Raw genomic sequence first — 17216 nt, 5'->3', positions numbered from 1 at the left:
ACTGCAGTTGAACTGCAGTTATACTGCATCTGACTGCAGGCAGTTAACCCACTGTTCCCAGGCCGTCATTGAAAATAATAATATGTTCTTAACTGACTTGCCTGGTTAAATAAAGGTAAAATAAAAATAATTTAAAAAATATATATATATTTATTTTTTCGTAAAAATAGTGAACCATCTTAAACCTTGGGACCTGGATAGGGTATGGTGAGAAGAATGAAGGGAGTCTAACACCTTGATAAGATTTAAAATAATTTGTTTATCTGGTGCTTCTCCCTTCAATACATTTTTCAGTTGTCTCTCTCATTCAACTGACTAGGCTACTCTTATACATTTCTATATAGCCAACACACTAAAAAACGATTTGTGAAAAGGTATTAATAATCATCTTATCTCATAAATACACTTTCATCCTGTCATTCTCAACCAATCCCTAACAACAGCAAGTTACAATGTCTCCCTTTGTTTACACTGTCTGAACATTCCTTGGAGTCCTCTGTCGCTATGACTACAACAGCCTAGCTTGACTGGAGCTAATGCTAGCCGAAGCTAGCTCTATGCTAACAGACTTTTATAAATTATTTAAACTAGCAAAACGTCAACAAAAAATAACAATAATATCATTACACTCCGCTAAACTTTGTGTTCCATATCCTATGTTTTTAAACTCGCTCACTGTGAAGCTAAGGTATTTATTTAAGGCATTATACTGCCATTGCACCACGATAATGTACAATAAATTAAGATGGTACCATATGATACATTTGGATACCATTTATCATACTTGTGCATTACCATGGTAGAATGTATAATGCAGGTTAAAACAATGGTATTTCCATTATCCACATCTATACCACGGTACAAATGATGCGATACCATGGTAGTACCATCATACTTCAAGGCTAAAACCATGGTACATTACCATGATTTAGACTACACCATGGTATAAGTGAAAGTACCATTGTAGTAACGTGATATAAATGACAGTATCAAAGTAGTACCATGGTTTAAATCAAATCAAATGAAGTACCATCATAGCAACATGGTTTAAATAAAAGTATCAAAGTAGTACCATGGTATAAATCAAATCAAATGAAGTACCATCATAGCAACATGGTTTAAATAAAAGTATCAAAGTAGTACCATGGTATAAATCAAATCAAATGAAGTACCATCATAGCAACATGGTTTAAATAAAAGTATCAAAGTAGTACCATGGTATAAATCTAATCAAATGAAGTACCATCATAGCAACATGGTTTAAATAAAAGTATCAAAGTAGTACTATGGTATACATGGTATCATAGTATAAATGAAATACCATAGCAGTATCACGATACAAATGTTGTCTTCATGAGAATAATTTACTGTACCATCATAACTCAATTGATGTATCCGTATGAGATTCATGATCTGTTCCTTAATAATCAACATGAAGTATTTGAGTGATATGAATCTAAAGATTCATGTTAAAGCTGGGATCCAACACCACTGGCCGCCCAAGACACATTTTAATTTTTTTTTGGTTTGAGAAAATTAGCATCCAACATCGTGGTAAAAAAAATAATCGTAGTACATACTCTGCTGTTTTATCGCACATGAAATGATGTGTTATGCAGCTATTATTATCTATTAATTTGAGGTTTCAACCACAGGAGCTTAATTCAAGTGGTTTTCTCTAATGCACTCATGACAAATCTCACCTTCCACAATTAAAAAAGAAAAGAGCAAGCACGATATCACCATCTATATATGTAAAGTTCCTGAGCCACTAAAGATGCCTTTTTCTCCAGCATGGCATAATTATTATGATACAGTGCATTCTGAAAGTATTCAGACCCCTTGACTTTTTCCACATTTTGTTACATTCCAGCCTTACTCTAAAATGAATTGAATAATTGTTTCCCTCATCAATCTACACAAAATACCCCATAATGACAAAGCAAAAACAGGTTTGAGAATTTTTTGCAAATATATAAAAATAATTAATTGAAAAAACAAATTTACATAAGTATTCAGACCCTTTACTCAGTACTTTGTTGAAACACATTTGGCAGCGATTACAGCATAGTCTCTTCTTGGGCATGACGTTACAAGCTTGGGACACCTATATTCTCTGTAGAGCTCCGAGACAGGATTGTGTCGAGGCACAGATTATTCTCTGCAGATCCTCTCAAACTCTGTTTTCAGGTCTCTCCAGATATGTTACATTGGTTTCAAGTCCGGGCTCGTGCTTGGTCACTCAAGGACATTCAGAGACTTGTCCCGAAGACACTCCTGAATTGTCTTGGCTGTGTGCTTAGGGTCGTTGTCCCTAAGCACACAGTCTGAGGTCCAGTCTGAGGTCCTGAGCGCTCTGGTGCATGTATTTATCAAGGATCTATCTGTACTTTGAGCCGTTCATCTTTTCCTCGATCCTGACTAGTCTCCCAGTCCCTGCCACTGAAAAACATCCCCACAGCATGATGCTGCCACCACCATGGTTCACCGTAAGGATGGTGCAAGGTTTCATACAGATGTGATGCTTGGCATTCAGGACAAAAAGTTATATATTGGTTTCATCAGACCAGAGAATCTTGTTTCTCATGGTCTGAGAGTCCTTTAGGTGACTTCTGGCAAACTCCAAGCGGGTTTTCGTGCCTTTTGCTGAAGAGTGGCTTCCGCCTGGCCACTCTACCATAAAGGCTTGATTGGTGGAGTGCTGCAGAGATGGTTGTCCTTCTGGAAGGTTTTCCCATCTCCACAGAGAAACTCTAAAGCTCTGTCAGAGTGACCATCGGGTTCTTGGTCACCCCCTGAACAAGGCCCTCCTCCCCCGATTGCTCAGTTTGGCCGGGTGGCCTGCTCTAGGAAGAGTCTTGGTGGTTCCAAACTTCTTCCATTTAAGAATGATGGAGGCCACTGTGTTCTTGGGGACCTTCAACACTGCAAAAATGTTTTGGTACCCTTCCCCAGATCTGTGCCTCGACACAGGTGGACTCCAATCAAGTTGTAGAAACATCTCAAGGATGATCAATAGAAACAATATGCAGTTGAGCTCAATTTCGAGTCTCATAGCAAAGGGTCTGAATGCTTATGTAAATAAGGTATTTCTGTTTTTATTTTTAATACATTTGCTAAGATTTCTCAACTTGTTTTTCACTTTGTCATTATGGGTTATTGTGTGTAGATTGATGAGTACAAAATACAATTTGATCAATTTTAGAATAAGGCTTTACTGTATGTGTGGGAAAAGTCAAGGGGTCTGAATACTTTCCGAATGTACTGGTTCAGAGAGCAACTCAGGTTGTTATGCTAACCATGTATGCAGTGACTCTTTTACTTATATTTTTTTGTACTTTTTAAACATTTTCTCCTACATTTTGTGATATCCAATTGTTAGTTAAAAGTCTTGTCCCATCGCTGCAACCCCCGAATGCAGTGACACTACCTAGCCCTCCAAAGAGATAAACATTTAATACATAATGGAAATACAAAGATATGGGTACAACCCCAACCTATCTATTACCTGAAATGCAGCTGTGCTCAATGCTTTAGATGATGTAAGATCATATATACTTCTATTAATCCATAAGAGATGCAAATGTATCTGCGTTTTGCCTAACCCCTCCGATATACACACACACACACACATACTAATGCTGTGTGATTAGTGCTTTTTGAGGTTGGTTCGGTTACATGAGAAAGAAATTCAGATTTTTTTAAATTTAAATCGTTTAAAAAACATATGTTATGGAATAATGACATTAAAATGATTTGTGAGTTTCCCTCAGCCATCACCTGCCTTTTTGCTCACACTGACAGTTGGTTGAATGTTGTAACAGAATAAAACAATTAATAAAAGCCCCATGATGGTAGTGAATGCCCATTACTGCTTATCACTTATTAACCATCATTTTTTCAGATGACTTACTTTACTTTAATACTGTACAATATTTCATTTGTGTATATTAGTTTATTATTTTTAATTATTTAAAGTCGCCATCTCATCTCTGCTCAGGTAGTAGGAGCCAGCCAGACAACCATCGAACGTTTTCTCTGTGCTCCCCATCGAACGAGTCATAATATTTAGCTAGGCTAGTACTGCAGTAGCTAGCTGGCTGACTGAATCATTTTTCAAGTTGGTTCTTCGAAGTAGATAAGGCATACTTTCACGACTGCTTATTACCAATAACACAACAATCAATTGGGTAAAGCTACCTCACAAAATGTCTCAATTCCTATAGCCGTTGTTTTGTTACGTCATTCCTCTCATATGGTCTGTGCGTATGTGCCACAATTGATTGTGGTCATTGAAGTTAATTACCACGTTTCTGTGCTGAACTTGGTTGAATATTTGCCTAATGAAAACTACAACGTACAATCAGCCCAGCTTTCCATTTAGTTCTTGACTTAATGGGCTTATTTGACATTGCAAACGACTAACAACTGACTGATCTACAAATCACGTTGCATCATAAATAAACGACTCATTATTATTTGTAGATCAGTCAGTCAATCACCATTCACCCACAATGCATCATGGATTTGATTTCTCTCTAGAGAAACGGTGTGTTGAGCACACAAAAAAACAGAACTAAATGGAATTAATGTTATTGTACCGACATTGGTCAATCAGTTGTTTAATAAAAAATATATGAATTGCTCAGCACTAACAAAAACACACATTAGGTTGGAGAGACATGAGCAGAGGGCAACTGTAAAGGGGGCTCAATGAGCAGTTTAGTGGGTTAAGTTCCTTGCTCAAGGGAACATCGGCAGTAGGTGGCACTTGAGATATTGATGCCAGCAACCCTCTGGGGCGACCGCTGCCCCCATTGTATATGGGTGTTAAATAAATATGTAATTTTCCCTCTCTTTACTAATCAGAGGCATGTAAAGTGATGTAAGCTGAAACGGGTTAACACAAAGTTGCACTATATGGACACAATTGCCCACATTGTTGGTGAATCACCATGAGAAAGACCTCCGAGTGGTATAAGGCAATATTAAACAATAAATGAAATGTGGGTAAAACAATTTTATCTCTGATAGTTGTGTGAGTTCTTCATTCAGGACTGTATCCATCACAGGCACAATCCCGTTTAGACTGTCTCTCAGAGTACCACAGCAACAGTTGGGCTATTGGGAAAATCTCCCTCGATTCAGCAATTATTTTAACAGTCCCGGTCAAAATGCATGGGGAAATTGCAGTAACAGTGTTCGGCTCTCATTCGTTGTGACAAACAGCCCACAGGCCTGTCAAATTACAACCCTACCCCCTAATGATCAAGCCATACATCACATAGCTACCCAACTGGCTCATTCATTTAATTGGTTGACAACTCAAGCCCGCCCAAACTACCATCAAACCTATGGCATTGGACCTTTGCCATCTCTCCTCCCATTGTAAATATGCCAACAACCAACCTCCTTCACACAAAGACGTAGTGTATTGCATATCAAATACGTTTCCTACAGTCGGCTACAGTATGTCAGCATGTTACTTTTAATTACCTCGTATCTGTTCTGAACTTGTTTGAATATTTGCCTAATGAAAACTACAACTTACAATCAGCCCACCCCACCTTCTCGCATAGTTCTTGACTTAATGAGCTTATTTGACATTGCAGACGACTAACAACTGACTGATCCACAAATCACTTTGGATCGTAAATAACTACTCATTATTATTTGTAGATCGGTCAGTCAATCACCATTCACCCACAATGCATCATGGATTTGGTGCTCTCGAACATGGCCAATTTCTATTGTGAATGATTTTATTTCTCTCTAGAGGAACGGCGTGTTGAGCTCACAAAAAAAAAAAAAACTAAAAACTAAATGGAATTAATGTTATTGAACCGATGGCGGTCAATTAGTTGTTTAATAAAAGAAATATGAATTGCTCAGCACTAACACATACACACATTAGGTTGGAGAGACTGGAGCAGAGGGCAGCTGCAGTGGAGCGCTCAATGAGCAGTTTAGTGGATTAAGTTCCTTGCTCAAGGGAACATCGGCAGTAGGTGGCACTTGAGATATTGATGCCAGCAACCCTCTGGGGCTACCGCTGCCCCCCTGCTGCCCCCATTGTATATGGGTGTTAAATAAATATGTAATTTTCCCTCTCTTTACTAATCAGAGGCATGTAAAGTGATGTAAGCTGAAACGGGTTAACACAAAGTTGCACTATAAGGACACAATTGCCCACATTGTTGGTGAATCACCATGAGAAAGACCTCCGAGTGGTATAAGGCAATATTAAACAATAAATGAAATGTGGGTAAAACAATTTTATCTCTGATAGTTGTGTGAGTTCTTCATTCAGGACTGTATCCATCACAGGCACAATCCCGTTTAGACTGTCTCTCAGAGTACCACAGCAACAGTTGGGCTATTGGGAAAATCTCCCTCGATTCAGCAATTATTTTAACAGTCCCGGTCAAAATGCATGGGGAAATTGCAGTAACAGTGTTCGGCTCTCATTCGTTGTGACAAACAGCCCACAGGCCTGTCAAATTACAACCCTACCCCCTAATGATCAAGCCATACATCACATAGCTACCCAACTGGCTCATTCATTTAATTGGACACAAACTTGAGCCTGCCCAAACTCCCATCAAACCTCTGGCATTGGACCTTCCTGTCTCTCCCATCTCTCCTCCCATTGTAAATACGCCAACAACCAACCTCCTTCACACGTACTGTACATCAAATAAGTTACCTACAGAAGGCTACAGTTTGTCAGCATGTTACTTTTAATAGGTGTGGCAATTAATCTACTACTGAGCATAAATTGTATTTCCTTTTATGGGAAACACTTTATTTGAGGCTGTGTTTCAAGAATCATGATGAAGTGGTTTTACACGTGTTTGACTTGCTTTCCATAAACAAGCAGGTGCTGTGAACCTCCACACTTTTGCCAATCACAAATGTAAAAAAAAATATCCCAAGATCAAAATAATCATCATCATGGAGAAAATAACAACATTGAGAATGTAGTGGTAAACGACTGTCGTCTATCACCTTTGCTCTGTATCAATGTGTAATTAGCAGATATTCAATTGCTAAAAGCATGTTCACCATAAAGTCAAACTGGATCACATAAATATTCAAAGTTAAGGGAGCTTATGAATCTGCAATCCTCAAGGTGAGAAATTACATTTAGATTTTGCACTCCATTATGCAAAATTATTATTATAAACTCAGCAAAACAATAAATGTCCTCTCACTGTCAACTGTTATTTTCAGCAAACTTAACATGTGTAAATATTTGTATGAACATAACAAGATTCAATAACTGAGACATAAACTGAACAAGTTCCACAGACATGTGAAATTGAATAATGTGTCCCTGAACAAAGGGGGGGGGGGGTCAAAATCAAAAGTAACAGTCAGTATCTGGTGTGGCCAAGTACTGAAGTGCAGCTCCTCCTCATGGACTGCACCAGATTTGCCAGTTCTTGCTCTGAGATGTTACCCCACTCTTCCACCAAGGCACCTGCAAGTTCCCGGACATTTCTGGAGAGATTGGCCCTAGCCATCACCCTCTGATCCAACAGGTCCCAGACGTGCTCAATGGGATTGAAATCAGGGCTCTTCAATGACCATGGCAGAACACTGACATTCCTGTCTTGCAGGAAATCACGCACATAACGAACAGTATGGCTGGTGGCATTGTCATGATGGAGGGTCATTTCAGGATGAGCCTACAGGAAGGGTACCACATGAGGGAGGAGGGTGTCTTCCATGTAACGCACAGCGTTGAGATTGCCTGCAATGACAACAAGCTCAGTCCGATGATGCTGTGACACACCGCCCCAGACCATGATGGACCCTCCACCTCCAAATCGATCCCGTTCCAGAGTATAGACTTCGGTATAACACTCATTCCTTCGACGATAAACGCGAATCCGACCATCACCCCTGTTGAGACAAAACCGCAACTCATCAGTGAAGAGCACCTTTTGCCAGTCCTGTCTGGTCTAGCGACGGTGGGTTTCTGCCCATAGGCGACGTTGTTGCCAGTGATGTCTGGTGAGGACCTGCCTTACAACAGGCCTACAACCCCTCAGTCCAGCCTCTCTCAGCCTATAGCAGACAGTCTGAGCAATGATGGAGGAATTGTGCGTTCCTGGTGTAATTCGGGCAGTTGTTGTTGCCGCCATCCCGTACCTGTCCCACAGGAGTGATGTTCGGAGGTACTGATCCTGTGCAGGTGTTGTTACACGTGGTCTTGCCACTGCAAGGACGATCAGCTGTCCGTTCTGTCTCCCTGTAGTGCTGTCTTAGGCGTCTCACAGTACGGACATTGCAATTTATTGCCCTGGCCACGTTCACTCAGATTAGCAGGGACCCTGCACATCTTTCTTTTTTTTCTCCCAGAGTCAGCAGAAAGGCCTCTTTGGAGTTCTAAGTTTTCATAACTGTGACCTCAATTGCCTACCGTCTGTAAGCTGTTAGTGTCTTAACGACCGGTTTTTACAAATTATCTTTGAAAGACAGGGTCCTGAAAAAGGGCCATTTCATTTTTTGCTGAGTTTATGTCTTACTACATTTCTATCTAGAGGTTTTAAAGAGGTGACAGTAACTCACCATACATCCTGTTGAGTCGACTCTGCGGTCCGACACACACTTGAAGTTCTTCCTGCAGCCCCCGTTGTCCTGGGAACAGTCTCGGACCGGGCCGAAAGACGCCAGGAGATCATCTACTGCCTCAAAGTAAGTGGACATGATGGCCTCCTCCCTGTGATGGACAGAGAAGAGGAAGACTGTCATCAATAGACTAATCAGAATAAAGCCTGAGCACTCAGCTGAACATGTGTCTGAGGATGTCCTAATATGGACAACACACTGGAGGTACTTCTGATGTATATGAGGTTTGGTTAGTTGTACATAAAGAAAAGGAGATCAAATACAGGTGTGTTGAAGTTATTTTGAGGGGGGGATGCTTCAAGGTCCACATATCTATCATAAAGCAAAGGTCTGCTCTGTATAATGTTATTATCACAATAGCCACATCTGTATTAGCTGAATTTCCTATTGTGGTGACCCTTGTACTTCTGCAAAGGTTATACTAGCACTATAATATTGTTGCAAGAGAAATAATACTAGTATAAGAGAGAGTTTGAAAAGGAGTCATATTGTCCCTTCTGTCCTTGGTGTGCAGTCACATAACTTCTGTTTGTATATGTTGCTGCTGTGCTGTGGTCTGAGGGCAACTGGTACAGATGTAATTCATCTATTCAAGTTGTATCTTAACTCAATTCCATTGTGGAATCCATCTCCAAAAGATATACTGGGATGTTTGGGCCATTGTTCAGAGAGAGAGGGGAGAGGGAGAGGGATAAATAGTTGACCCTTGTATGTATTTACATTTACATCATGCGTTGCTGCTACTCTGTTTATCAATTCAATTCTATTTGCTTTATTGGCATGACATAACGATGTACATATTACCAAAGCATACATTGGAGATTTACAATATTCACATAATATTGTCAACGTTACAACATTAATAACAATAATCAAGGTTCGATACATTGAACAATAACAATAATATATCCTGATGCCTAGTCACCTTACCCCCCCTATACAGTACATACACTATACAATGCCTTTGGAAAGTATTAAGACCCCTTGTTACATTACAGCCTTCTTCTAAAATATATCTATTTTTAAATCCTCTGCAATCTACACATAATATCCTATAATGACAAAGCGAAAACAGACAACATTTTTGCAAATGTATAAAAATAAAAATAAATAATACACATTAGTATTCAGACACTCTGCTATGAGATTCGAAATTGAGCATTTCCATTGATCATCATGAGATTTTTCTACAACTTCAATGTAGTCCCCCTGTGGTGAATTCAAATGATTGGACACAATTTGGAAAGGCACACACCTGTCTATATAATGTCCCACAGTTGACAGTGCATGTCAGAGCAAAAACCAAGCCATGAGGTTGAAGGAATTGTCCGTTAATGCTCTGAGACAGGATTGTGTCAAGGCACAGCTCTGGGGAAAGGGTACCAATAAATGTCTGCAGCATTCGAAGATCCTCAAAAACAAAGTGGCCTCCATAATTTCTAAATGGATGAAGTTTGGAACCACCAATACTGGCCGCCTGGCCAGAAGGGCCTTGGTCAGGGAGATGACCAAGAACCCGATGGTCACTCTGACAGAGCTCTTGAGGTCCTCTGTGGAGATGGGAGAACCATCCAAAAGGACAACCATCTCTGCAGCACTCCACCAATCAGGCCTTTACGGTAGATTGTCCAGATGGAAGCCACTCCTCAGTAAAAGGCACATGACAGCCCGCATGGAGTTTGCCAAAATGCCATTTAAGACTCTCAGACCATGAGAAACAAGATACTCTGGTCTGATGAAACCAAGATTGAACTCTTTGGCTTGAATGCCAAGCGTCACGTCTGGAGGAAACCTGGCACCATCCCTACGGTGAAGCATGGTGGCGGAAGCATAATGCAGTGGCAATATTCTTCAGCGGCAGGGACTGAGACTAGTCAGAATTGAGGCAAAGATATCCTTGATGAAAACCTGCTCCAGAGCACTAAGGACCTCAGACTGGGGTAAACGTTCACCTTCCAACAGGACAATGACCCTAAGCACAAAGCCAAAATAACGCAGGAGTGGCTTCAGGGCAAGTCTCTGAATGTCCTTGAGTGGCCCAGTAAGAGCCCGGACTTGAACCTGAATGAACATCTCTGGAGAGACCTGAAAATAGCTGTGCAGCAACACTCCCCATCCAACCTGACAGTTTGAGAGGATCTGCAGAAAAGCTCCCCAAATACAGGTGTGCCAAGCTTGTAGAGTCATATCCAAGAAGAATAGATGCTGTAATCGCTGCCAAAGGTGCTTCAACAAAGTACTGAGTAAAGGGTCTGAATACTTATGTAAAGGAAATATTTCAGTTTAGTTTGAATAAATGTGCAAAAGATTCTAAAATCCTGTTTTAGCTTTGTCATTATGGGGTACTGTGTGTAGATTAATGAGGGGGAAAAACTATTTCATTCATTTTAGAATAAGGCTATTAATGTAACAAAATGTGGAAAAGGTCAAGGGGTCTGAATACTTTCCGAAGGCACTGTATATACAAAAGTATGTGGACACCTCTTGAAATTCGTGGATTCAGCTATTTCAGCCACACCCATTGCTGACAGGTGCATAAAATCGAGCACACAGCCATGCGATCTCCATAGACAAACATTGGCAGTAGAATGGCCCGTACTGAAGAGCTCAGTGACTTTCAACGTGGCACCTTCATAGGATGTCAAATTTCTGCCCTACTAGAGCTGCCCTGGCCAACTGTAAGTGCTGTTATTGTGAAATAGAAATGTCTAGGACCAACAACGGCTAAGCCGCAAGGTGGTTGGCCACACAAGCTCACAGAATAGGACCGCCGAGTTCTGAAGCGCTTAGCCCGTAAAAAGTCACTCACTACCGAGTTCTAAACTGCCTCTGGAAGTAACGTCAGCACAAGAACTGTTAGTTGAGAGGTTCACTATCTGGCAGTTCGACGGACGAATCTGGGTTAAGCGGATGCCAGGATAACTCTAATCCGAATGCATAGTGCATACTGTAAAGTTTGTTGGAGAAGAAATAATGGTCTGGGGCTGTTTTTCATGGTTCGGGCTCGGCCCCTTACTTCCAGTGAAGGGAAATCTTTACGCTACAGCATACAGTGACATTCCAGATGATTCTAGACTTCCAACTTTGTGGCAACAGTTTAGGGAAGGCCCTTTCCTGTTTCAGCATTACAATGCCCCCATGCACAAAGCGAGGTACATAAACAAATTGTTTGTCGAGATCGGTGCGGAAGAAATTGACTGGCCTGCACAGAGTGCTGACCTCAACCCCTTTCGAACACCTTTGGGATGAATTGGAACGTTGACTGCAAGCCACGCCTAATCGGCCAACTTCAGTGCCCAACCCCACTAATGCTCTTCTGACTGAATGGAAGCAAGTCCCTGCAGCAATGTTCCATTCCAACATCTAGTGGAAATCCTTCTCAGAAGAGTGGAGGCTTTTATAGCAGGAAAGGGATGACCAATATTAATGCCCATGATTTTGGAATGAGATCTTTGACGAGCAGGTGTCCACATACACTACATGACCAAAAGTATCTAAATATGGTATTGGAAATGAACCTGTGAATAGCTTCTTGTATGTATATTTAGTGTAGCTTCTTACTTTCTCGTGTTCCTATTTCTTATTTTTATTTCTTGTGTGTTTTTGTTCTACCTTATTTAATTTTTGTGCTACATTGATATTGATTGCTGAATTGTTGGGTTTGGAGCTTGCAAGAAAGGCATTTCATTATACTTGTGCATGTGACTTAAAACTTGGAACTTGAAATAGAGGCACACAAACACACAGAGATAGATAGAAGAATGGATTAAAAACATGCCTTTCTTGAATCAACACTCCCACTTGACTTTAAAAAAAAAAAATCAGCGCTGACATTGCTGATAGCTACTTTGAGGAAAAATGTACTTACTATATGACAGATATGTCCCATCTAGCTATCTTAAGATGAATGCACTAACTGTAAGTCTCTCTGGATAAGAGCATCTGCTAAATGTAAATATAAAATGAAAATGGTTCCCTTGTGCAATACTAGAGGCAAACAACAAAAGCATGCCTGGGTAGTTGGGTGAGATTGTAACGAGCACCAGTTTGTTCAGAGCCATCAAAGCTGCCATGCTAGTGCCTTTCCTCTGGCCTGTGGTGTTGGGGAGCAGGTGGGAGTCTGCAGGCGTGAAAGTGACAAGGGGGATTACGAATAGTGGCTTTTTGGTCCAGCCGCATCCAAAGTCTCCTAATGTGTTTGGATATGATTTCCCATGGCCAGAGATCTGGCAGAGCATGGGGGCCTGCCAGGGCCTGCCAGCATAGGTACAGGGGACTGCCTGATAGGCTGATGTCTGATAGCCCTCTGCTTCACACAGGTGTCTGTGCCCGCGCTGCCCAGCCCACAGGGAAATTCAAAAGTCATTAGAGGTGTAACGGCAAATAATGAAGCCATCAGCACTCTCTGTTTTTAATCTGAGCTAAGACACAGTGCCATGCAGGCTTCAACATGGTAGTGCTAGCTGGCTGTCCTTTCTTAAATCTATACGGAACATAAATGAAACATTCAACAATTTCAAAGATTTTACTGAGTTACTGTTCATAGAAGGAAATCAGTCAATTGAAATAAATTCATTCGGCCCTAATCTATGGACTTCACATGACTGGGCAGGGGCGCAGCCATGGGTGGGCCTGGGAGGGCATATGCCCACCAATTTAGGAGCCAGGTCCACCCAATAAGATTAGGGCATTATTAACAACAGAAATACTCCTCAGCATCCCCCCTCCACTTCAGACGTTCCCGCAGGTGAAGAAGCCGGATGTGAAGGTCCGAACCAGAATGGAAAGTGGGAGGCCCCGGGTGCACAACTGAGCAAGTGGACAAGTACATTAGAGTGTCTAGTTTGAGAAACAGATGCCTCACAAGTCCTTAACTGGCAGCTACGTTAAATAGTACCCGCAAAACACCAGTCGCAACGTCAACAGTGAAGAGGTGACTGTGATGTCAGGGAACTTTAACATTTCTACAAAGGTAGAAAGGTCTTCTACAAAAGAGACAATAAGGGCATCCATCTTTGCCCGTGCAAAACAATGAGTAGCCAACCACAACGACACTCTGCAGAGAAACACACACCACAATAAGATACATCTTACGGGGATATTGTTTTGAGCTCCCTCTTTATTGCATTCTTTCGCTAGAGAACAAAAAGCAATCTCGACCAACAGTAAAAGATGGTTTAGAAAAACCTGAAAAATAGGACAGCGTGACAATATTGCAGTGTCTTATTTACTGTAGCTATACAGTATCACTGTGACAGACTTGGTTCACCTAGAGTTCTAATTCCAATCAGTATGGAAATGGTATGGTGTGTGCGTAAGGAAATAGCTTAATTCTCTAAAGTTCACTGAAGCCCTACACATCTCTATATAAAGATGGTCCCCCCGTGGAATGTTTCCACTTTTGTATTCATTAGTGACATTATAGATTGCTCGCAATATGTCTTACTGCTACGGTTTCCTATTAAATGAACACTAGGCTTTCTGGTGATTTAACTGACGCTCAAATACCCTACAGCTATTAAAAAATGTAGTTGACATTATTATTCTATTTTCATCTCTCTACCTCTGCTCTGCTTGCAATAGGGAACACACACAGGCAACACATACACTTGCGCCAAACGCACACACATCCACCCACACACGGCAATTTCCAGTTGGATCACGTGGGAGATTTTGTGAGAAGAGTGTTGAGAGAGAGGGGAGGATGAGTTAGTGGTGAATGTGGCATGCAGGGGGAGGGAGCAATAGTTCATATAGTGGATATCATAATTCATGTGAAGGGTGTATTCTCGATGTATTTGGCCTGGCCTGCCCCCCTGCCGCGTCCTGACTCCCCAGGAAGGATTTGTCGGGAGATAAGGCCAAAGGTCAAAACAGAGGCTTAAATTATGCTGCATCCCCTAATGCACTTCACCTCTCCGTGAGGTGGAATGTATATAGAGACAAAAACAGTCCTACATTTTAATGAAACCAATATGGCTTCTCTCTGTGTGGTTTTAAACAATGGCAGGACCGATCTCCGAAAATAGCCCTTTATTCATAATTCTTTTCCCCCCTTAAAAACCGTTATGACAAACTATCATTCCGGCCTTACATTCTTCTATGGAAAGTGAGTGGGTACACAATTTAGCAGGGTCAGTTCACGAGGAAATGCGATCACGCACAATCACTGCAATTAAAATGTTCATGAAGTTGATGCGATGGCAATTTACTATGTATGAAGCTGTCATTTGTGAGGCATCGGGGGTAGGGGCTGATGGCATGTCGCGCACCGGGGCTAATTGAAGCGCCGGAATGCTCCATCCATTAAGTTGCTAATAAAGCCAACAGGCACCGCCCGCTGGCATTGTCACATACAGCCGCTCTAGAAAGAGGGGGAAAAAAAACAAACACATAAAATGAGTGTCCAAAACATTAGGAAGACCTTCATATTGACTTGCACCCCATTTTGCCCTCAGAACAGCCTCAATTCGTTGGAGCATGGCATCTAAAAAGGTGTGAAAGCGTTCAATTGGGATGCTGGCCCATGTTGACTCCAATGCTTCTCACAGTTGTGTCAAGTTGGCTGGATGTCCTTTGGGTGGTGGACCATTCTTGATACTCACAGGTCACTGTTGAGTGTGAAAACCCCCGCAGCATTGCAGTTCTTGACACACTCAAACCGATGCGCCTGGCACCTACTACCATAACCCGTTCAAAGGCACTTAAATCTTTTGTGTTTCCCATTCACCCTCTGAATGGAACACATACACCTTCCATGTCTCAAATGTCTCATGCTTCGTCTACAATGATTGAAGTGGATTTCACATGTGACATCAATAAAGGGATCATAGATTTCACCTGGATTCAGCTGCTCAGTCTGTCAGTGTGCATCCACACGGACTACAAGTGGGGTTGAAGGGCCCCACTTTGTGTACTATTAAGTGGTGCATTAAGGAGCTGACTCCTCAATGTTATAGCAGAAGAAAGAAGAACGGTGTGTTTGCTCACCGCGGCACCGCAAGCCGGGAGGTCGCTCTGTCTTCAACACCTCTCCTTGCCTGACAATGTGTTAGGAGTGGAGAGAAATAATACGGACAACATTGCAACATGTCCCTCTGAGGAAAAAAGCTGAGGATTGATGGTCGCTTTTCGCTGGTCGCTGCCTGAATATGCAGCGTGCTTTTTAAAGGCTGGAGACCATTAAGTTATTCAGTAGACATAACCTTGTGCAGTCTTGTCACAATAACTAACAACATTTGAATTGAGAAGTTGGTATTGTCGTTGTTTCTGTGGCAACCTTATATCATCAGCATCCAATCTCTACCTATTTCAATTCCTTTATGCTTTCATGGGTTCGAGATTGGCAGAGGAAAAACCTAACCATCGTTAAAACTGAAAGCCAATGCTTTCAACAATGTTTTTGTCACCGGAATCTTTGTGCTGTGGCGCTAACTACTAAACTGCCAATCAAGCTTTAGTGCGAAATAAATAAGAAAAATTGGGCTAGATAATAAAACGAGAGATGAAGAAAGGGTCGATCCACCATTTATCTATGAACGTTGTTGGAAGTTTGAACTCTTTCCTTTCACTTTGGCTCTGAGACAAATCTGGTGCCGTATTACGAGTCCCTTGTCAGCCAACACTCAAACCACCTCAGCTTCTCCTTATGAAAAAAAATATAATGAAAAACAGAATGTGTGAAAAAATACATTGATATTTTCCACTGGGAAAACATGTTAGCTTGACCGGCAGTAGCTACATGTTTGGATGCTGGGACCACCTCTGGCTGCTTAACCAAGCATGGGTATTGAACTCCACATGCCCACTGTGGGGTGAGCGTGAGGATAAGGAACCCTTTGTGGGACATGTGTTTTTCATAGAATAGGAACAAAAGTGTCTTCTTTGGAACAGGGCCGTGGGGAATTGAGCACCCAGGGAGGAAAAACGTGTACAGGAGAACAGACTGTGTGACAGGAAGATAGGTGCCAAGCTGTGCTAACAAACCACACTTTCTAGCGCTTTGTGTGTGGCACTCATATCGCAGTGGCAATTAAGAGACGCAAACAAATAAACAAGTGAAAAACACCTTGGGCATGTGCCAGTTAACATACCAAGAAGCCTCCAAAGTACACACACATGCCACTGAATGAGAACAATGGGATGCATATTGCAAATCCAATTATTTCAAGGGATGAAACTAGATGAAAATAAACTAATTTGGAAAACAAAACAATAAGGCGTCCTGCCTTATGTAACATATTCAGCGTCCTGGAATAACCTTGTATGTCAATGTGTCTTTTATGTTCAATTTATGTTTTACTTCTTTACTTCTTGGAGATACTGTAGAAGGTTTTTCCAAGACACTGATAATATATCTCTTCAACAGCACTTTCCACCAATAATTATGAATGTAGTTATGTAAGCCTTTATAAGAGCTCTTATAAGGAGCCAAAAGTTTTGTCAAAAGTTATTATTATACAATGTGCTGAGGTGTGATGGAAGGGAATGTGCTCATATGATTCAAATAAGCTGTTTCTTCTGACACAGGCTGTATCCATACTTAAAATGCCCCACCACAGCTATCCTCAAGCTAGCTT

The 17216-nt window shown here is 41.4% G+C and overlaps 1 protein-coding gene across 2 annotated transcripts in view; it reads right to left on the bottom strand.

The window, feature by feature from the left end:
• LOC118384863 (astrotactin-2) overlaps nucleotides 1-17216 on the bottom strand; it is a 529880-nt gene that overhangs the window by 273088 nt on the left and 239576 nt on the right. For both annotated transcript variants that reach the window (XM_052521172.1, XM_052521173.1), the window contains one exon: nucleotides 8578-8728. In XM_052521172.1, the coding sequence (XP_052377132.1) occupies nucleotides 8578-8728 (151 nt within the window). The remainder of the gene's footprint in view (nucleotides 1-8577; nucleotides 8729-17216) is intronic.

This window comes from Oncorhynchus keta, chromosome 6 (genome assembly GCF_023373465.1).
Source record: "Oncorhynchus keta strain PuntledgeMale-10-30-2019 chromosome 6, Oket_V2, whole genome shotgun sequence".
NCBI lineage: Eukaryota > Metazoa > Chordata > Actinopteri > Salmoniformes > Salmonidae > Oncorhynchus > Oncorhynchus keta.
This window is presented reverse-complemented; position numbering and strand designations above follow the sequence as displayed.